The sequence below is a fragment of the Apodemus sylvaticus genome, chromosome 22 (assembly GCF_947179515.1).
Source record: "Apodemus sylvaticus chromosome 22, mApoSyl1.1, whole genome shotgun sequence".
In the NCBI taxonomy this organism is placed as follows: domain Eukaryota; kingdom Metazoa; phylum Chordata; class Mammalia; order Rodentia; family Muridae; genus Apodemus; species Apodemus sylvaticus.
In genome coordinates, this window is record NC_067493.1 from 46,243,101 (window position 1) to 46,265,707 (window position 22,607).

Genomic DNA, 22,607 nt, shown 5'->3' on the forward strand with positions numbered 1-22,607 from the left:
CCTGTATAAGTAAGACCAAGCTGACCTTGAATTGGCAGGAGATTCTCCTTCCTCTGCTTCCTGAATATTAGACTTAGAGGTGGGTGCCACCAAAACTGACCAGGTGACAAACCAGTTTGTTTTATTTTTTGTATCTTCCTCCTTGGGCTGGGATCAGATTGGAATGGAATCCTTTCTCCTTCTAGCAGAATCTCACCTCCATTTCTTCATCTGTGCAGTGGTGCCCATCTGGAAGGACAACAAGCCATACCTATTCTGTGATGTTAAATGAGATCACGATCTCGGGCATGCTGAGTGTAACGCTGGCGTGGGGGCTTCCTCCCAATGTCCTTAGATAAGGGATTCTCTATCATTTATCCATCTGCGGAGGCCCGCCCGGCTCTGAGCTGCTGAGATGAAAGGACCGATTTCTATGTTCTCTGGTGAGCTCTGGTGGCGGCACTCTCCCTTTCTGAGCCATGATAAGAGAGCTGTGTCATTTTACTTATTTAAATATAAAAGTGATCTTTCTGAGAGTCCTCCAAGGGAATCAGCCTGAAGACAGTCCCATTCAATAGACTCCTTGTGCTTCTGATTCTTAACAGAGGAGATCTGTGAGGGGGAGAAATAGCCTGCTTGCAGACTTTGCTGTTTGGGTGTCTCTGTCCTTGCAGGTACGACCAATGACAGAGAAAGAAATGAAGTGTTTTCCTTCTTCTTCCTCCTCTTCTTCTTCCTCCTCTTTCTTTGTTGGGCAGACATATCCTAGACAGGCACACTCTAAGATACACCGTGGCCCCTTAGCATCCTTCCCCACCTGCCGCCTTCTTTCTAATTTCTTTACCTGGCTTCTTCCTGGGTGGAGTATTCCCTAAGAGCTTATGCGTGGACAGCTTTGTTGGTAAAGGGAACTGTGTGTAGAGTCATCTTTTGCCGTGTTCCCCCCTCTGGTAACCATGATTGGACTGTAAAAAAAAATAGAAAATGGAAGAGGAGACTCAGCACAGAAGTGTTCAGAAAAGAGTAAGCCAGCCAGGAGTTTTTCCGTAGCGTCAGTGGGGTGTATACATTTTTGAGCCTTTTAAGTAAAACTGACATCCCTGCTTATCTTGCTGCCTCTGCTGGAAGCCTCCCGAGCTTTAAGCTAAAAGGTCTCCCACCTTCGTGGAAAGCCCAGGTCATAACCAATCTGCTAGTGCCCCCTGTTCTTGGACGTCCAGACCAGTGCCCTAGATGAGAGTAACAGTTGGATACCCACGACAGATTGGTCATCTGACACTGCACCTCTTGGAGCTTATTCTCAAGAGTCTCTCAGTCAATCGTTCCCATTTTATAGATGGAGCCGCAAGCAGGTACTGATGTGTGATAGGTTCATCAGTTAGTTGCCTAGCTAAGTTATCCTCCGTGGTAGTTCATGTTTCTGTAATTTTGGTGCTGGTAATAACATCGGTCTTCTGGGCTAAAAGTCGTTAGCTGATCTTTCAGGGGAAGGGTTGTTGACACAAATGCCAGTAGACTTTTTGTTGGGGGATGAAGGTCAGTCTGGATTTCTAGCAACGATGTTCTGCAGTGTCTGGCTGTTTCCGTAGTTAAATGGTAAGAATTCTTCACTCTTGAAGAATCAAGAAACCTACACCTTTCCTGCCCAATTTCCTAGGATTATTGTGCTCTGGACTGCAGCACCTGCAATACTCTGAAGTCAGCTCCCGGGCACCAGATAGTAGTGGTTCTCTCCAAGAGGGTGGGACATCCAAGTCTGGGGGATTCTCTGACAGCTCTTAGTCTAGCAGCTGGAGCCTGCACCACCTCAGACTTGACGCTGAATTTCAACCTGGAAAGGCAAACGTTAGAGCGGAGAAGACAGAGGCCCCAATTCTCACTGAGGCCGACAGGCCTGCCAGCTTTGGGTTGGGGGCCTCTGGGACTCGCGGGCATCAGATCCCGATCTCCGAGCGCATGCAGATCCTGCTGCAAGAGACCTGGGAACCCGTGCCCGCGTTGCATATAGGGTGATCCCCCGCGTGGCCATTGGACCAGGACTCACGAGTCGCCCCTAGGGACAACACAAAAGACCCCACCCCAAGACGGGTATGCATTTCCTGTGGCAGCCGCGGCAGTGGCTGCGCTGTGCAAGCCACCTATGTGTATCCCGCAGCGCGCGGACCCGTTCGGGCGGGGCGCGGGGCACGCCCCCACGCAGCCCCAGTCCCCGCGCTACGCGCCCCACGGCCTCCCTCCACGGGCCCGCCCCCGTGTCACCACAGGCCGGGCTCCCTTTGTGTGCGGGCCGAGCACCGCGGCCGCGTCATTGGCCCGCCCGCCCGGGGGGCCAGCCCCTTCCTGGCTCGCCTCATGCATATGCATGAGCACCGGCCCCGCCCCGCCCCCTCCCGCGCGGGCGTGCGAGGCGCGCGGTGGCGGCGGCTCCCTCCTCGCCGCGCGGGAGCCCGAGCGCTAGCCAGGGTGAGCCGAGCCTGCTCCCTGCGGGCGGCGGCGGCGCTCCAGCCATGTCAGCGCGCGCGAGGCTGGGCCCACCATGAGCCATGGCCATGTCCGTGAGCGCCGAGGACGACGACTATGAATCGGAGCCCGACCAGGTCGGCGGCCCGGGGTGGGGCTGAGGGAGGGACCCGCGGCTCGACCCGGCGAGCTCCTGCCTGACGCGCTGAGGCGGCCGCGACGCCGCGCTGAGGAGAAAGTTTGGCGGCCGCGGCCGGCGGGCCCGGGGCGGGCGCGGGCAGGGGGCGTGTGCGGCGGGACGCGGCGCCGCGGACAATGTGGGCCTGCGGGCCTGGCCGTCGGGTGGCGCGGGCCCCGGCCCCGCGGGTGAGTTGCGGGGCGCACCGCGCCCTCCTCGGCTCGGTAGCCCGCGGCCCACGCGCTTGCGGAGCGCAGCGGGCCCCGCGGCGCCGGCGCCTCATCGTCTCCCGCGGGCAAAGTTGCATCGGGGCTGGAGGACGACCCGCGGCCCGTGGGCCGACGGCCCGAGCTTTTGTCTGGGCGCCGCGCGCTCGCCCGCCGTGGGTAGCCGAGACAGGAAGGGGTGCGAGCCGCGGCCGGCGCGGGCCATCCGGAACCCGGCGATCGCCCTTGGCCTCCGCGACCTCCGGAGTACGAGCACCTCTCTCGGAGCGGAGAGAGACCGGAGTAGAATCCTGCGTGTAAAACAAAGCTCTGGGTGTGTTTACCGTGAAGATTTACTTCGAGGTTCGTGTTTAGGACACCCGGGAAGAAAGTTGAGGTGCTGCTGCTTTCCAGCCAAGCACAGCGTGTAAAATAGCATTCGCAGTAAGACAGGCCAGGTAGACACGTCCAAGGAATTAGAAATGGGATGGGTCGCCTTACCGTGTGGGCTCTGGGCGGCCAGGGTGAATAGGATGCTTTTTATAATGCTGCTTGCATTTCCTTGGTGGAATAGAGATGTTCCTGGGGAAACCTCGGAGCACCCCCACCCCCACCCAACCTTAGGCGTCAGTGAGGAAGTAAGCTGAAGGGCTGCACTAGAGTGGTATTGTGCGCGTTGTTCCGTAGTTTTATTTAACAGAGATAGAGTTAGGTGTTTGTTCTTTCTTTTTGGTTTGGCTGCTTGGCTTTAGACTTGCCCACCCTCTAAGTGTTAATGAGTCTCACAAGTTTTTCAGTTGGATGAACCCGGGGACAATTCAGGCTTGGAATGTTTGCCTCAGGTAGTTCTCCCTGAGTAAGTGGCTCTCAAATTCTTGCTATCTAGTTCTTGCCTCAACTCTTGGTTCTGTTTAGGTCTGCCTAATTAATCCTGCCAACCGTTTACCGTTACCATGGCATCAGGACATCTTATAAGGATTCAGTATAGGCTTTGGTCCATCTGAGTGGACGGTCCTCTTAACCTCCTTTTCCAATTTGATTATATCCTGTGGTCCAGAGCCTTTGACAGGGCACAACCATCTCTGAGCTTTCTTTTGTTTTGGCTCCTGAGACAGCCTTATACTGTTTATTACTGCAGTACTCACTGGGTAGCTCCGTATTCTGGGGTGGCCTCTAACTTGTGGCGCTTTGCTTGCCTCGGCCTCCCAAGTTCTGGGAGTACAGATGTGAGTCACCACACCCAGCTTGTCCCTGGGCTTAAGAGCACATTTGAGGTACTGTTCTTTCTGAGGGAGACTGCTATTAGGAAGCGGCCTGCACTCCTGTAACCAAATAGTGTGGCTCAAGCTGGGAATAGCTTTTTCTGGAGCAGTTAGCCAGAGAAACTCCTTTATACTTTAAAGTCCCCCCTCCCATACCAGTTTACTAGGCAGACACTATTCCGAGCTAAGGCATGGAGTCCGTGCAGAAACTGATGTCAGCTCAGTTTGGGGATACCTTAAGCTCTGGCTCAGTGCCCTTTGCCTCCCCTCCCCCTCCCACCACATTTTAAAAAATCAGTTTTGTCAGCCCTGAGGTTCTCTTTCTCTGTACCTGAGAAGTGTAGATGTCCTACAGACTTTTGTGAAAGTATTTATGACTTCTAAGTTTGCCAGCCCCAGGCCCCGGTGTTTGAGCTTTCCCTCCCTGTACCTTATCCTTCTACCTGGATGCGTTCATGAGGGTGGTGCTGGAGTCCGCACGTGGAGGTATCAAGTATACTTGGCCACCTGTAAAACAGAAGACCTCAAGGAGGGAGGCCTTGTTGGGGAGCAGTTGTTCCACTGATCAAATTGGAAAAAAAGCTGCTACAGCCCTATTCAGAGTTCTGGTTACCCCCAGACTGTCAGCCAGGCCTGAGTAGTACCAGGCCTGAGTAGTATCAGGCTTATTTAGACCTGTCCTGCTGGACCGACCCACCTGTGATACTGGGGGAGCTATCTGTCCTATATCTTGCATCAGCCGCATAGGTCTCCCCCCCATTGTCATCAGCCTATGGACTGGCCAGAGAGCAGCTTGGCATGTTCATTGCTGTTGTGCACATACATTGGCTGTGAGATCCCATACAGAATGGATCAGGAAATCCCTCGGTCTGCTTTCCAGTCTGAGGAGTAGTCCCCTTAAAGAATAGGGTCAGTAAGAGTCTTTTCTGCCTTGGACTATTTCTTTTTCTTCCCAATGAAAGTGACTCCAACTGGTTGAAAATAGTACTTAGAAAATTATAGAGAAAAACTCTCAGAAATGTATGTGGTGATGGTTACTGTGTTACCCATTGTACTGTGTAGGTTGGTTTTATTCTGTTGGTGGTGGTGGTTTGCTTCAGTTTGGTCAGAGGGGTGTATTTCAGCCTAAGTCCTCGAATTTTTGATCCTCCTGCTTCATCCTCCCGCATACTGGGATTGCGCCAGGAAACTTGGCATTCGTAGTATCTTAAGCAGTGAAGTTTTTTTTTTTTTTTAATTTGCTTATTATGCATATGTGTGCATATGCCATGGCATTCTTGGTGTGTGTGTGTAGAGTTCAGAGGACAACCTCTGGGAATTGTTTCTTTTTTTTCTTTCCCCTATGTGGGACTAAGGGGTCAAGCCCAGGTGACTGGGCCTTATCTGCAAGCACCTTAACCCACTGAGCCATCTTGCTAGCACTTAAATAGTGAAATTTCAGACGCTCCCCCTTATTTGCCTCCTTTTCTTTCTTTCTTGACCTCCAACTCCACTGGTAGCCAGGAACGACTGACCTTGAGCACCTGGTCCCTCTCCTCTGTTGACTTCCTAAATGTTTAAGTTACAGGGGTGGGCTGCCACATCAAGCCCAGCTCAGCAGGGACATTTCCAGGCATGTCCCTGACCCTACCTGAAGATGTACGGGAAGTTTTGGCAACTTTGTACCTGTGTGTTTTTCTGGCGGAAAGGTCCTTCCTTAGCTTCTCCAGAGAGCCTTCCATCCCTTGGGTGTTCTTTATTCGCTTGCTCCTCACCCTCAGTACATAAACAAACCCAGAACCTTCCCTGTAACCTGCAGGTATAATGCGTTCCTGGGCCCACAACATTGGTCATGTGTGTCTCGTATGGCTTTTTATGTCAGCTTGTCTGTGCTGTGCCTCAAAACGCAATATTAGTATGGTTTTTTAAAAAAACTTTACAGGGATAAATGATATTGGCATTCTTTGTGGTAGGTAGGTGGGAAACTCAGACCCATTTTCTTACCTGCAGCTATGGGAACTGAAGTCAGGTCATTGAACATAGTAGGTAGGTTCTTTACTATTGAATCACACAGTCTTCCCTTTTAAAATAATCTGTGTGTACACACATGTGTGGATCTTCGTGTGGCTTGGCTGTGTGTGTAGGGGGTCAGAGGACAGTCTGTGGGACTGAGTTCTCTTAGGATCAAACTGAGGATATCAGACCTAGTGGCAAGTGTCTTCAGCCACTAAGCCATCTTGCTCACTCCCTCTACTTTTTAATTTCATTTTTCTTTTTTATTTTGAGACAGACTCTCACTAAGTTTCTCAGATTGTCCTTCAACTCACTATGTAGACCAGACATGCCTTGACTTTTGATCTTCCTACCCCTAAGCCTTCCAAGTAGCTTTACCAAACCTGTAATACTGTCTTAATTGTAGAAACATTTACCTACATTTTCTTTTTCCTCACTTGACTACTGTTGACTGTAGAAACTTTCTTTTTCTTTTCAGGACAGGTTTACTCTGTGTCGCCCTGACTGTCTTGGAACTGACAGAGATCTGCCTGCCTCTGCTTCCCGAACACTGGGATTACAGACATGTGACACAACCTCCCAGTAAAACTCAACTGTTCCTTTCCTTTTTTGTTTGTTTAATTTTGTTTTGTTCCCTGTCTGAGACAGAGTTTCTCTATATAATAGCCCTGGCTGTCCTCCCTCTACCTGGGGGTGCTGGAATTAGAGGCGTGGGCTACCACACCCTGCCGCCTTTCCTTAAGGCATCACTGATTCTTACTGAGAACAACTTTCTGCTGCTTTTCCTGGAGTTCTGGTATTTCTGAAAGGATCAGTCTTCCCCAGGTTTGATTTATTGTTCTCAGTTTTAGGGTTACTATCAGACTTTCCTCTCTGGTTCCCCCCTCCCCCAATCCCTGCTGCAATGAGACAGCTTTAGCACTTATGTGATGTTGATACCTGCATGTGTGTCTTTGCTTTTGGTTTGCTCCCTAGGCCCTGTAGATTCTAGTCTCCCCTGAATCTCTGTTTCTTCCACCTCCTAGGCTTCCTTTCTCTGCCTGTACCCTCATATTCATGCTACCCCTTACCAGGGTTCTGAATTGTCCCCTGCTGTCGATATGTCTGCTGCTTTTGTTCATACCCTCATAATCTTCAGCTGATCTCTGCTTGTATTTTGTCTTGCTCACTGCCCATGAAATCTCCATTCCCCACGCTATTGCCAGAGCACAGTCCTGCTGCCCCTGTGTGGGAAGTCCTGTACATATAGTGTATGTTTCCTTAACATGGCCTAGGAGGCCCTGCAGATTAGGTTCCTGCTACCTCAGAACTCTTTTTCCAGAAGCTTTGCTGAGCTGTTTGTAGTTCTCGAATGTGTCATGCACTTTCACATCTCTATTTTACTCTTCTATCTGCATAAGCTGTCCACCCCCTGACTCCACCCTCACTGCTGTCTTGTATAGTCTTATTCTCCCTTCTCTGCCCATGTAATCAGCAGCTGCTGTGGTCTGCGTTGCCCTTTCCAACCTACCTTTCCCAGAAGATGAGGCATCTCTTCTGGGTTTGCATCCCAGAGCCCAGTCTTAGAGTTACTGCCTAGGCTCAGAGCTTAGTTCTCTTATTTATCAGCAGCATGACACTGGGCAGGCTACTTAACTGCATTGTCCACAGTTCCTTCATTTGTAAATGGAGATGATAATTCCTACTTCATAAACTACTGGCACAAATATTTTAAAAAGTACTAGCACTTCATAGTTAGCCTGCAGTATTGTCATGTTACATTTACATGGTTTCTGATTTCTCCTTCCAGACTGTAACGTCTTTACGAGTAGGCTACACAGCTTACTCATCTCAGTAGTCCCAGAATTTAGCATTGAATCTGGTTCATAATTCAGCCAGAAAACACTTGAGTGGGTGGATGAGTGGGTGAATATGTGAATGAGGGGGTTAATGAATGAATCCCCAGTGCACATTGCAGATACTCAGTGCGAGTGATGCTGAGCGACTTGTCCTTGTTTGTTGGCCATTTGTGTGTTATATATAAAAGAAATAGCTGTTAAAATCCTTTGTCCATTTAAAAAAAGATTTATTTTTATTTTATGTGTGTTTTGCCTGCACTTGTCACCATGTGCATGCCGTGCCCATGGAGGCCAGAAGAGGGCACTAGATCTGGAACTGTAGTTACAGGTGGTTGTTGAGTCACTTGTGGGTACAGAGAACTGAACCTGAGACCTAGAAGAGCAGCCAGTGCTCTTAACCACAGAGCCCCCTTTTGTCCAATTTTAAAATTGACATTTTTGTATTTTTATCATTGTGATGTTAAGAATTACTTATTATGGATCCTAGTCCTTTACTGTGTAGATGTATGCAAATATTTTCTAGTATCTTTTGAAACACAGAAGTTTTTAAAAAGTTTAAATGACTTATTTCCTCTGGAACTGGAGTTACAGATTGTTGTGAGCTGCCATGTGGGGGCTGGGAATTGAACCTAGGTCTTCCGGAAGAGTAGTCAGTGCTCTTAACAACTGAGCCATCTCTCTAGCCCCCCTAAAGCTTTAATTTTTAGGAAGTCTAGTTTTATGTTTTCCCTTCAATATTTTTGCTTTGGTTGTCATGTCCAAGAAAGTATTTCCTATACACCTATGCATTCTTTTAGCTTTATGTTTAGAGTTCTGGTTCATTTGGGGGTTGTCTTTTATATGTAGTGTGAAATGAAGTCCTATGTTCATTCTTTTGCATGGGGATTTCCATTTTTCTCAGCAATGTTTGTTGAAAAAAACAATTTTTTTGGTACCCCCTTTGGAAACCATTTGGTCAAGAAGAAGTGAGTTTATTTCTGGACCCTCAGCTCTTTCCCAGCTGCACACCTCATCATTGCCTCCTCTTCTATAGTGAGATTTGCAGCTAGGAAGCTCACAGTCTTCCATGTTATTTGTTTCCAACTTTTCCTTTACGTCCTTGTTGGTTCTGAGGATCAAACTCCATGCGTCTCCTGCATGGTCTGCATACACCTCTCCTGAGCTTTGACGTTATCATTTTAAAGAGCTGGCTCCCTGCCCGGGCAGTGGTGGCACACGCCTTTAATCCCAGCACTTGGGAGGCAGAGGCAGGTGGGTTTCTGAGTTCGAGGCCAACCTGGTCTACAGAGTGAGTTCCAGGACAGCCAGGGCTACACAGAGAAACCCTATCTCAAAAACCCAAAACACACACACAAAAAATAAAATAAAGAACTTGCATCCTGAACCTTGGGATGCTGGCTTCGTGCGATCTTACCCATGAACTTTCTGGAAGACAGTACTGGGAAGGTGGAGAGACTCTTTAAATATTGAGAAAATGAAAGTGAACCTCCTCTTTAATGTGTGTGGTGGAATTCCTTAAATGGGTGTTTTAGAACACTTTTAATGCCAATACTCAGGAAGCAGAGGCTGGCTAGTCTCTGAGTTTGAGACCAGCCTGGGCTTGAACAGTGAGACATTTATTTCCTTTTAAGGGAGGAGCTTTTGAGTTGATTCTGGGGAAAGAACCTTTAAAGTATTTGTGCTTCAGGTTTTAATAACCGTGGGTTTTTGTTTTTTTTTTTAAAGATTTATTTATTATTATATGTAAGTATACAGTCGCTGTCTTCAGACACTCCAGAAGAGGGCGTTGGATCTCATTACAGATGTTTGTGAGCCACCTTGTGGTTGCCGGGAATTGAACTCAGGACCTTCCGAAGAGCTGTCAGTGCTCTTACCCGCTCTCACCAGCCCTTAATAACCAGTTTTTAAGTGAACTAGGGATATCATTCTTGGGCTGATTAGATCAACAAGTGGCCCTCCACTTTTTATTTTGTAGACTGCTTACCAAGCATGCACAAAGCCTGGGCTCAACCCCCCCAGAGCTGCATAAATCAGGGAGGGTAGTGCATGCCTTTAATCTCAGCAGTCAGGAAGGAAAGGCACGAGGACCCAGAGGGTTTTTTTTTGTTGTTGGTTTTTTTTGTTTTGTTTTGTTTTTAAGACAGGGTTTCTCTTTGTAGCCCTGGCTGTCCTGGAACTCACTCCATAGACCAGGCTGTCCTAGAACTCAGAAATCCGCCTGCCTCTGCCTCCCAAGTGCTGGGATTACAGGTGTGTGCCACACGCCCGGCTCAGGGCCCAGAGTTTTAAGAACACTTGCTACTTGCTAAATTCATGAGTAGCCTTAGATGAAATAAAAAAAATTTAGTACATGACCTTGAAACTGGCATGCTAGATGCTATTGTCTCATGTGGAGATAGAAGTAGATATAAGAGATATCATAAGAGATAGAATTAGAGTTTAGAACTGGTGTTTGAAGCTTTGGTTGGGTAGCACACAAAGCTTCATGGCAGAATAGGTGGCTTTTGCTGGTTCACCTTCCTGTTTTCTCTGCACACTTGTTTGGATTCTGCTGCCATGGGACTTTCTGGTTGGCTCTTCAGAGTCCTAGTTGGACTTTTTGTTTTGTTTTTTGTTCTTTAAGACAAGGTCTCTCTTTGTAGCCCTGGCTATACTGAGACTGCTAGGCTGGTCTCAAAATTCACAGAGACCTGTGTCTGCCTCCCAAGTACTGAGGCTAAAGATTGTGCCACCATGCCCAGCTCTAGGAGTTTTAAGTTGACTTTCATTGTCTTTCTTCTCTTGGAGAATTTTTTCTGTGGTGTTTATTAGGATCATGAATGTGTTGGTTGGTTTTCTCCTAGCAGGCCACTTGTTAACCATAGTCAAAGCCTGTCTCTACCTGGATTTGCAGAGTGGGCAGGAATCAGGGTCCTGGGAAATAGCTTCTCTGAAGGTGTTGTCTGTCATTTACTCCGCCATTTTCCGGGGTGTCTATGCTAGTTAGGTCGACGTGGATTCACCTTCTAGAGGTAGGAATGTGCTTTTGGATGCAAGTCTGCTTTGGAAAGGAAGGGAAGGTAGGCCCCTCTGGTCTTGCTGGCTTCTGATATCCAAAATAACTTTGGACTGAATTTCCTTAGTTTTTCACCGAAGAGGCCTGTCGGTCTATGGAATTTCCTGCACCAAGGGCCCAAGATAAGCCCTCCTATTTACAGATGGGTGGTGGGTGTGCCATCCTTCTCTGTACCTAACCTGAGGCTTCCAAAAAGTATTCATGTCACTGCCACTTTTTTTAAAGAGTTTGATGAGTGATCAGTGAGGATTTTGGCCCCATGGTTGAAGGAGCAAAAGGCACAGTGTGGAGAAGAAGGCACCTTCTGGGCTCTACCTCCTAGAGTCCTGTGTCCTGTGCATCTCTTGGCGCACCTACAATATGAGTGCCTGTAGCAGTTATGGTGGATTACATGAGGCTGGTGCCATTCTTTCATTGTGTCCACATCCCTGTAGGCTTTGTGATCTTGGGTGAGCCACTGACCTTTAGCTTTAGATGTTCATCTGTAAAATGGGGAAAATAAGGCAACTGTCATGGAGTTACTAGATTGCATCATATAAAATGATGGCCACGATCTTCATGAATGGTGTTAAGAAAATGCCTATCTTTACAATAACCTGTCTTCCTTGTCAACACAGCTACATTCTAGACATTTCTGTTATTGCTGTCTGCTGAGTTCCCAGGTCTACAGAGCTCTGGACACTTTGCGATATACTTTCTTGATATCAGACCTATAACTTGACCTGATGTATATAGTGTGAATGAAGGCTGGTGTGTCCCACTAGTGATGTGAACATGGTAGAACTGGTCTTGTGTGTATTGGGGGAAAGCCCAGACTCTCACTGTAAAGACAATTATAAGTCTGTGGGACCCTCTGCTACTTGAAGGAAGAGTGACTCAGTGGGTGGGTAGCCCTCTGAGAGTGGAGATATCACAGACTTTTTATCTTAGCACTTGGGCCTGAAGAGGCCTGGTGACTTCCTTGATTGTTGCAGGCTGCAGGGAAAGTCAGAGAGAGGTAGTGACTGATGAGGTTCATGGAGAAGAGTAGACTTGTTTTCTTCCTAATGTGAATGGGTGTCCTAAGGAGTCCCTGAGGTCATGGGAGATGTGTGTGATGGGAAGGGGTGCCTGGAAGCTGGCAAGCTGCATGACAGTAGCTCTTCAGGCCTGCCAGGTAGGATTCTCTGTGCAAAGGCAAGGATGATGACTACAAACGTTTACTGAGGATAGTTGTTGCCTTAAAGTGACTTTAACCATTAGGTGATAGTTAGGCTAGTAGTTTTGAACATGAGCAGTACCTCCTTAGCAGAGGGATTGTCCCAGTAAACTCATCCTACAAAAGGATGCTTTAGGGCACTGGTTCTCATCCTCCCTAATGCTGTGACCCTTTCTTACAGTTCCTCATGTTGTGTCAACCCCAACCATAAAATTATTCTTGTTAATACTTCATAACTGTAATTTTGCTACTGTTATGAATCTTAATGTAAATATCTATGTTGTCCGATGGTCTTATGTGACCCTTGTGAAAGGATTGTTAACCCCAGAGGTGTTGCTACTACATACAGACAGTACTACCCGCCATGCTTGTTTGTCCTGTCTCAGAACCTCGGTCGACAGTGACCCCCAGGAGTTAGCTTGGCAGGTCCACTATGCATCTTGGGTTTGGCAAAGGCTCTGGGCCTGGGGACTAGAAGCAAGAATAATAGGTTCCTGCTTTACTGTTGAGCACTGCCTTATTTTTATCTGGTCTCTGTTTTCTTTCAAGTCACAAGGAATGATACACTTGAAGCCTGCTTTAGAGGTGGGGTGTCTCTGAGTCAGAGGGCTTTCTTCAGGGTACTGCCCAATTGTCCTGGAGTTACCTGGGGTGGCAAGGCATCCCATGGCCATGTGGTGTTGCATGAGAGATACCTGTGATGTCAGTTCTTCTCTGCCTTGTCTCAGAGGAGCTGCCAGTTTGATACATACTCTTGTGAATGCTAGACCCTTGAGCATCCCCCAAAAGTGTGTGAACTGGTCCCATGCAGGGTGTTTTTTAGCCAAGTTCAGAGAGGAGAGAGCTGGTGTTTTGGCACAAGTATTAGAGGCAGGCTGTGCCCTGCTGCCCCCTTTCCAAGGAAGTGTAGATTAACTGTGGGCAGGAGGAGGTCGGAACAGTCGTCAGGGTCCAAACTGTCTGTAGTCAGGGCGGCTGCCATTGCGGCCAGGTTGCTTCCCACAGTAAAGTTACCTAAAGCTGTGCTTTAACTACAGAGCTTAAAACTACAGGCTTTAATCACAGTTTTAGATGTCCCCAAATCACTCTTGCTCCAAAGGTTCAAGTTTAGGATTCTTCCTTGCTTCTGGCTTCTGATGTTGGTCTATAGTCCTTGGTATTTCTTGGCTTCTAGAAGGATGCCAGTCATATGGCACGTTTCCCTGTCTTCATATGTGCTCCCACATTGGCCTGTATCCAGGTGTCCCCCTTTCAGAAGAAGGCTACCTGTCACATAGTTGGAGCTTACCTGACTTGCCCTCCTTTTGCCTTGTCCTGAATCCCATCTCAGTATGAGTTGCTTTCTAAGGTCCCACTGCTGCCAACTTCAGCATCTCTTGCTTAGGTGTACAGCTCAACCTGACAAGCCTCTCTTAGGTGCTTGACTGCCCCTGAATCCTCCCATCTCACTTGTTCCATCTGTTCTTGACCAGAACCGGGTGGTGGGTCGGCCTAAGGGCAAGTTGGGCCCGGCCTCAGCGGTGAAGTTGGCTGCCAACCGAACAACAGCAGGAGCTCGCAGGCGCCGGACGCGATGCCGCAAGTGCGAGGCCTGCCTGCGGACGGAGTGTGGAGAGTGCCACTTTTGCAAGGACATGAAGAAGTTTGGAGGTCCTGGGCGCATGAAGCAGAGCTGCATCATGCGGCAGTGCATCGCGGTGAGTGCACAGAAGGCACAGGCAGGGCTCCTGCCGGGCGTCGAGCCACCCTGCCCAAGAGGTGCTCTGTGGGATGAGGGGGGTTTGAGATGGTTCTCTTTGCAGCCACCCTTGGTAACACTTGGGCAGCCTGCCCTGTTGTCAGACTCCTGTGTGTTAACTGGTGGTCTGTAACTCTTTCCTTTCTGAACTAGCTGGGTACTTTAAAGTCCCCCTAATTAAAGAGGTCAGGGCAGTCTGTCTTGACTGTGACCCAACATTTGTGGTCCAGGGTCCTGGGCCCTTCCTGTCTTCATAGTCAGAAGTGTGGGTGGACAGTTAGTTTTGCCCTAGACAAGGAGAGGTGATATATGGCATGGAGGGGCTGGCCCTTGGAGAACTTGGCCAGCCGCTCCAGACTCTCCCTGTTTTTTTGGCAATCTGACACAGTCCTGGAGGTCAATTTTAGTTCCCTCCTCCACACGCTCTTAGACTTTGCCCTCCCTGAGACACTGCTCCCTGAGGGTGCAGTGGTCTTCTTCCTGGCCCCTGAAAAGCTAGCTTAGCTGGAGTAACCAGATTCCCCACCCCGGTGAGCTGGCCCGTGAATCCAGCCCAGCACTGGTAAATGAGCTCCTTCTCTGTGAATGCTGCTGCCCCAATGCCCAAGCCTTGGGCACAGGCTCTTTCTCTCTGGTCACAGCACCTTCTTGTTACTTGTGGTCAAAACACATGCCATAGCATTTGCCAGCTTACCTATCTTTAAGCATGTAGCACATGAGTGCTACCTCTGTGCACAGTCCGTGGCTGATCTCGGGCATTTTCATCTTCTAAACCAAGCAGAACTCTAGTCATTTGCCCAGTTCCTAGAAACCACTGTAGCGTTTTCAGTTTCTGAGCGTTTAACCACTGCAGAGAGCATGTTTATGAGAAATTAGACAGCGTTTGTCCTTTTATGAGTTGTTTATTTCACTTAGCATAACATGTTCATCGATAACAGTTGTTACACCAGACAGAATTGTTTCAATTTAAGCTTTTTGTTTGTTTGCTTGCTTGTTTATTGTGCCACGGTGTTGCTTTGTGGCCCTGCTGGCATCAAACACAAGCAAGTCCTCTTGCCTCAGCCTCCCACCCGGATAATTTGTTAATCTTAGGTAATATTAGGTATATAATACTACATTAGATGTATATATCAGGTTTTTTTCTCCTCTGTGGATACTTGAATTGTTTCTCCTCTTGGCTTTTGTGAGTAATGCACACAGCGCATGAATATCTGAACGCCTTTTGAGATCTGGCCTCTGTGGGCAGCAGTGGAACTGGTGGATCATAATAATTCTGTTTTTAGTTTTTGAGGACTTTGCATACTGGTTATACCATTTCACATTACACGAGAAGTGCTCAGATTCCATTTCTCCACATCCTGGGCCACATCATTTCCTTGAGTTGTCTGTTGTTTGTTTTTAACATACTGCCCTAATATGTATTGGGTAGTATCTGACTGGATATTTTTGTATTTATTTGTATTGCCCTAATAATGTTTGATACCTTTTCATGTACTGGTTAGCCATTTGTATATCTTTCTTTCAAGTTCTTTGTCTATCTCTAAATTGGATTTATTGGTCTTTTGTTTTAAGTTGCAGAAATTCTTTATATGTTTTGTATATTTTCCTCAAAATCAAATGCAAATTTTTTGTTTAGATTTGTTTACTTTGTTTTATGTTTATGACTGTTTTGCCAGCATGTATATACACCATGTGCATGCACTGTATGAGTGTTTCTCGCCCATGCACGTGTGTGTGTGTGTGTGTGTGTGTGTGTGTGTGTGTGTGTGTGTGTTTGCGCGCGCGCCTTATACCCACAGAAGTCAGAAAAGTATATCAGGTGCCCTACTGAAGTTACAGACAGTTGTGAGGTACCAAGAACATGGGTGCAGGGAATTGAATCGGCACCATACCTTTAATCTCAGCGCTCAGGAAGCAGACAGATCTCTTTGAGTTCGAGGCTAACCTGGTCTACAAAGAGAGTTCCAGGCTAGCCAGAACTGCACAAAGAGACCTATCTTTAAAAAGTTTTAAAAAGCCATCCTTTATCTGAAATTTTGGGCTATCAGACATCGCGTATATGGCCAAACGGTATGAAGAGAGTGAGTATTCTACAAGATACGGGGTGGGTGTGGGGTGGGGAGGAGGGTGTGGTGAGGAAGCCATTGCCACCTTAGTGTTTGGGAAAACAAAGACAACTCAGGAAAAGATGTGTGCAGAACAAGAAAAGGCAGAAAGGACCCTGAGGCTCCGAGCAGGGTCAGAGGAGCTGCACAAGGAAACTGTCAGCCTGGGAAGAGTGGTGGGGTAGGGCTCAGTTTGGTAGGAATAGAGTACACCAGGCTTGGTGGGAACAGCCTGCGCATGCGAGAGGAAGGTCTGAGGTGAGGCTTCTCAGAGATCCTGGCATGGAGATGGTTGGGCAGCAAGGGGGATGTTTTGTGTCTGTGTATGAAACCACATGGAGACAGGGAGCTTAAAGGAGGGAGACTCCATAAACACTGGATCCGGGAGCAAGGCATATGGGTCACATATGATAAAGGAGGCAGGATTGACAAAAGTGTGAGGCCTGCCTGTTCTGAATGCAGCAGTTGCCAAATCAGCCTGGGCTACAAAAATGCAATATTCTTGGGGGACAGGGGGAGCCAATTCAGGAAACCATGTGTCGATAGGGAAAGCAAGTAGACACAAAAGTCTCCCGCTAACAAGGCTTCGAAAGGAGCCAGCTAGCCGGGCACCTGCAGAGATACGGCAGGCAGCACACCACACAGGTTTCCTCTATCTTTCTACCTGTGTGGATAGTCATGGCTCTCTTCCAGTGTGCCAACGTCTAGGAACCACTATGTTCCAAACCAGCAGTTTCCATAGACAGCTTCCTTAAAAGTGTGGGTTGTTCTTGAATCTATGTTAGTCTCCCTGTAGAGCATTGGCTGGCTGCGAACTCACTGAGACCCACCTGCCTCTGAGTGCTGGGAATAAAGGTGCTTGTAACCATATCCAGCCTCACAGCTACTTTAAACTTATCTGTGGAATGTATGTATCCCAGATTATTTTGAGCACTTTGATTCAAACTGATGGTACTTCCCCTGTGTAGGCACTAATTGGCCCCTGGCCTCACTTGTGTATCACTTATAGCAATTTTCAATAATGTGGTCTTAACAAAAGTCTTATTAATTTAATGCTGTATTTGAAATTAAAATTGAAAAATAAAAAAATGGTTTGGGTTCATTTTTTAAAAAAATATGTTCATAAATGACATGTTTTTGTGAGAGCAGAGTCTATATTTTTCTGAAATGAAAGTAATTAATAAGGGGAAAGAATGGCATTATCTCATGTTTCTATAAATCTTTTATCTGGCTCATTAGGACTTGTGTTTTCATAAATGCTTTTATATACCACTAGTTAGACATGTTGATTTGAATGAAAAGGAGGCTGAGCAAAAATCCAGCCTCCCACAGATTGTTGAGCAAGGGAGGAACATGCTAAGAGCTTCTGTAGATAAGCCTGGGTCCTAAGAGCCATCGGCACCGCAGGCGGCAGGCAGCTTCTTTTATTTTTATTTTATTTACTTATTAGTGTTTTTCGGCTGGTTGGTTGGGGGTTGTTGCTGTTGTTGTTGTCGTCGTCATTGGTGTGTGTGTGTGTACTAGAACTCAGGTTGTAGATCAGGCTAGCCTTGAATTCAGAGATCTCTTGCCTGCTGAGTGCTAGGACTAAAGGTGTGAGTCACCACTGTCCTAGGGCGCAGCTTAAAGTTAGCTGCAAGATGGAATCTGAAATTGTTAACTATCAGCTTTTCATATTGTTGCATTAAAAGTTGTCAGTCTTGGCCTTGCTCCTGCAGTTATGTTTGTAATATTACATGCTGGTGACTGAGGCCATTCCCCATAGACTGCAGTGTGCTCTAAGCATATATATGCACATAAATCACATTTGATAGTATTATTATCATTCTGATAAGAAAGCCTGTTCTTGGCCATAGAAAGAGTACCAGGTGAAGGAAAATTTTATTAGCTCTTAGTCTTGAATTTTGTCGTGTGTGTGTGTGTGTGTGTGTGTGTGTGTGTGTGTGTGTTTAAATAACAGGATCAGTTCTTAAGTCTTCAAGAAGATACAACAGCAGCTACCTTTTTTTTTCCCTACATTTTCAAATAAAAAGTTATATTCTAAGCTAGACATGTTAGCTCACACCAGTCTCTGTAAAGAGATTGGAGCAGGCAGCTCAGAAGTTTCTAGATACTCTGGACTACACTGTGAAACCTCTAATAAATAAATAGCCGAAAGTTAATAAATAAAGATGTTTCATGGAGAACCTGGTGGTCAGTTGAGCACAAAACATGTCACATGTATTTTTCCTTTGATAACGGTCACTGGCATGGGGAAAGTATTGTGTGCATATTTCCTGTGTGGAGAGGATGTGTGCTCAAGGGTTGAGGTTTTTGTGAAGTTAATAATCAAAGACCTTAAGTTGAACTGGTGATCTTTTCTTCAGTATGCATGTGGTCCTGACTGATGGACGGGTTGCCCTGATGATAGGGCCTGGCACCTTAGTGGGGTCCCAACACTCTCACCCACACGTGCCTTGGTACTGTTATTGCAGAAGGCAAATCACGCCTTGCTCCTTCTCAAAATGGGTGTGACCTGAGTCCTCTTTTGAGGTCTTGGGAACTGAGGCTGTGGATTGTGCTTTGATAACAATGGTAAGAAGAGCTTTAACCCTCTGTGGACACATTTAGATTTGTTGATATAAACAAAATATGTTCTTCACTTTGTCTGCCTCATTTCTGTAAAAGATAAACTCAGGCTACAAGAGATTTTTATCTGTTTTGTTCAGTGCTGTATTCTTAGATCTTTTAGAGAACCTAACACTGATAGTGTATAAACAGGTGAATACATTCACCTGGAGTAGCTTTCTTCTGACTCCTGATGGGGAGTTCCCAGTGGGTCTGTCTTCACTCCCTGATGACTTGCATGTTTTTTGGGTCCTCAGCCAGTGCTGCCCCACACCGCTGTGTGCCTTGTGTGTGGCGAGGCAGGGAAGGAGGACACAGTGGAAGAGGAAGAAGGCAAGTTTAACCTCATGCTCATGGAGTGCTCTATCTGCAACGAGATCATCCACCCTGGATGCCTTAAGGTAGCATTCCTAGAGGCTCTGGGTACCCCACCCCCACCCCGTGCTTCAGGGTCTGGTGGATCTGATGCGGCAGCTGGGTGCCTCCTTAACGCTTGTTGCTCATGTGGGGAAGCCGTGGGTGGCATGCTTAACTCCTAGAGAACCCTCAGTTCTAGGGCATTTTGTGTCAGGGGATAAGTCCAGGGCAGGAAGAGTTTGAAGTAGTGTCCTGACTGGGTAAACTCGTTCATTCTGAACACCCAGTGCCTCAGAACTAGAGCAGCTTCCAAGCATCTCAGCAGACAGAAAACGTGTATCCTGACACCTGGCTTTTAGAAGAAAAGAGCTTGGGCCAAGGAGGGCGGTCCTGGGCAATAGGAGGTTCTTCACCTCTGCATCTGCACCAGAACCGGTTCCTGTGATGTGCTAGGGCAGGAATGCCTGTGGGTGACCTCTGTGCCTGCCTGGCCCAGGCAGCTGATTCCACCTTAGAAAGGAAGAACACGTTCTGTGCTGGCACATGTCTCTGTCCCAGCGTTCAAGTCTGTGGGCTGCAAGGGGTGAGGGCCTTCGTTCCCTCGCCACGCCCACCCGAAGGGGGTGCTATGCCATCTGTGGCTTTGGAGGCCAACCTCTCCTTGGTAATTATTGCTTCACTATTTCTCTTGAGCTCAGCTAAGATAAATAACACGACCATGTGGTGGGTCCTTCCTTTTAGCTAGGCTCAAGATGAACACGGCTTTGGGGAAGGGTGTGAACCCTGAGGTCCACTGGCCTTTAGGGTGACTTTGTGGACCCTCTGAGCACCCTTCCTTGTCCACTGAGTCCTGTCCTGTCCTTGCAGATTAAGGAATCAGAGGGTGTGGTCAACGATGAGCTTCCCAACTGCTGGGAGTGTCCGAAGTGTAACCACGCCGGCAAGACCGGGAAAGTGAGTGCGGACTCCAAGTCCCTGGTTGGGTCGCGTTGGCAGAAAGGGCTGGGCCGGGCCTTGCCAGGACCAGCCTGTCCTCAGTTGTCAGTCAGGTGGGGTGCAGCGGGCTGGGAAAAGAAGAGCAAGTTCAAAGATATACAGTTGGATTGTTGTTCTCCCTTTTTGGCCTACAAGCAAAAGCGTGGCCCTGGTTTTAAGTATGCCTCCAACCTGCCTGGCTCCTTGCTCAAGGAGCAGAAGATGAACCGGGACAACAAGGAAGGGCAAGAGCCTGCCAAGCGGAGAAGTGAGTGTGAAGAGGCTCCCCGTCGGAGGTCAGACGAGCACCCCAAGAAGGTGCCTGCAGATGGCATCCTCCGCCGAAAGTCTGATGATGTGCACCTGAGGAGGAAGCGGAAATACGAGAAGCCCCAGGAACTGAGTGGGCGCAAGCGAGTACGAACTGGGAATGCCTGGGTAGCAAGCAGAAGGGTGGTGTGGCTGATCTTAGGGATGGGGTGTGGGGTGGGGACCAGGGACAGTTAATGGGTATAATGCGGGATCCTGGCCTCTTAAGAGCAGGTCACCCAAATCCTGAGAGCCTGGCCCAAAAGAAAGAGAAAAGCCGGCCAAGTCACTCCTCTTCCCACCCCCTTTAGGCCTCGACGCTTCAAACGTCCCCCGGTTCCTCCTCTCACCTCTCGCCGAGGCCCCCTCTAGGCAGCAGTCTCAGCCCTTGGTGGAGATCCAGTCTCACTTACTTCCAGCAGCAGGTGCTCCCACGCCCCGCCCTCCTGAGGCCCTGGGGACTTTGAGTCCAGGCTATCCTCCCCACTTCCCAGTACCCTTGTCCATTGCTGCTGGCCTCAGCAGCAGGCCTGAGAAGCTCTGAGGTGGAGAAGCCTCTGGTTGGGTAGCTGCAGCTGGGAAGATCCTGGTAGCCCTGCTTTGCTCTGGGCCTTGCCGTTAGTAGCCACAAGGTGGCGCCTGGAGAAGCTCCTGGCTTAGGCTTGGCTAGGGTTTTCTCCTGCCTGGCCTCCAGCTCTGGGCTCCTTCAGCCATGACACTGCTGTTAGTGGGCAACTGCCATCTCTGGCCTATTTCAGGTGGGAGGTCAGCTGGGTGGGAACAATTGAGATCTTCCATTATTTCTGTATTCTCTGGAAAAGCATTAGGCTGTCTGTTAGATGTGAAAGACATGGCTTTTATAGGAAGATGTCTTTCTAGTCCTTACTGAAGAGACTGGGCTTGTGGTGTGGTGGGGTATAAAGGGAACAATTTTTCTCCAGTCCAGGAGCAAGCTCTGTATCCTTTCTTCCTATGACAGCTAAAACCTGGCAAAGAAGATAAGCTTTTCAGGAAAAAGGTACCATCTTCCCTTCCCTTGCTTACCTGCAGCCTACTGTAAGCTGTCAGAGCTGTAGGCAACACACAGGGTGGCCCAACTATATCCCGTGATAGGGTTGGGAAGTCTGGGGTGGGTGCCGCCCCAAACTGAGAGGGTTAATCCCAGGCTGCCCATCCTCACCCTTCCCTCTCTCCTGCAGCGACGGTCCTGGAAGAACGCTGAGGATCGGCTGTCACTGGCCAACAAGCCCCTTCGGCGCTTTAAGCAGGAACCAGAGGACGATCTGCCTGAGGCACCTCCTAAGACCCGGGAGAGTGATCAGTCTCGTTCCAGCTCACCCACTGCTGGGCCCAGCACTGAGGGAGCTGAAGGCCCAGAAGAGAAGAAAAAGGTGAAGATGCGCCGGAAACGGCGGCTTCCTAACAAGGAGTTGAGCAAAGAGCTAAGCAAGGAGCTCAACCACGAGATCCAAAAGACAGAGAGTACCTTGGCCCACGAGAACCACCAGCCCATCAAGTCGGAGCCTGAGAGTGAGAGCGAGGAGCCACAGAGGCCCTCGGGCCACGGCGAGCGCCCTCACCGCTTCAGCAAAGGGCTCAACGGCACTGCTCGGGAGCTGCGGCACTCACTGGGACCTGGCCTGCGAAGCCCGCCCCGAGTTATCTCCCGACCCCCGCCCTCTGCATCCCCACCCAAGTGCATCCAGATGGAGCGTCACGTGATCCGGCCACCACCCATCAGCCCCCCACCTGACTCGCTGCCCCTGGATGATGGAGCAGCCCATGTCATGCATAGGGAGGTGTGGATGGCAGTCTTCAGCTACCTCAGCCACCAAGACCTGTGTGTCTGCATGCGGGTCTGCAGGACCTGGAACCGCTGGTAAGGGACAGCCCCGTGTAGGAGGGTTTAGGTGCCGGGTCAGCATAGTCCGTGGAAGCTTGAATTGCTTACGGAGGAACCTATTTGCTTTCTAAGATGGAAAATGAAGGACCATGTAGAATTCCTTGTCTAGACATAGCTGAAATTGTGAGTGTGCCCATATTGACTATTTCCAGCCGGACATTTCCCAGTATTCTAGTTTTAGTTGGGTTTCTGACCCTCTGTCAAGAACAGAAGAATCCAGTCCCTTCACAGGGGTTGCTAAGAGGCATTTCCTATAGAAGGCGTAATAAGGCCCAGGAGGCATTTGATGGAGAGTTCTTGCTGGCATCTTCTAAGCGTGTGCCGTCAACAGAGGTGCCCAAATGTGGGCAGGGTGGATGCTAAGTCAGTCACAGAGGGCAGAACCTTAAAGGAGCTTCCTCCTTGTAGCCGCAAGCAGGAAGAGTTAGTATAGCCAAGCAGGAGT

At 48.6% G+C, this 22,607-nt stretch overlaps 1 protein-coding gene across 8 annotated transcripts in view; it reads left to right on the forward strand.

Annotated features, from left to right (window-relative positions):
* The window catches only part of Kdm2b (lysine demethylase 2B), a 146,679-nt gene that overhangs the window by 113,956 nt on the left and 10,116 nt on the right, over window positions 1–22,607 (forward strand). For 4 of the 8 annotated variants that reach the window (XM_052168301.1, XM_052168298.1, XM_052168299.1 and 1 more), the window contains 7 exons: window positions 13,641–13,865; window positions 18,876–19,019; window positions 19,843–19,929; window positions 20,107–20,367; window positions 20,571–20,684; window positions 21,239–21,277; window positions 21,459–22,138. In XM_052168301.1, coding sequence (XP_052024261.1) covers window positions 13,641–13,865; window positions 18,876–19,019; window positions 19,843–19,929; window positions 20,107–20,367; window positions 20,571–20,684; window positions 21,239–21,277; window positions 21,459–22,138 — 1,550 coding nt within the window. Of the gene's footprint in view, window positions 1–2,360; window positions 2,577–13,640; window positions 13,866–18,875; window positions 19,020–19,842; window positions 19,930–20,106; window positions 20,368–20,570; window positions 20,685–21,238; window positions 21,278–21,458; window positions 22,139–22,607 lie in introns of those variants that run through there. The other 4 variants (XM_052168297.1, XM_052168300.1, XM_052168303.1 and 1 more) reach the window with 3 other exon arrangements.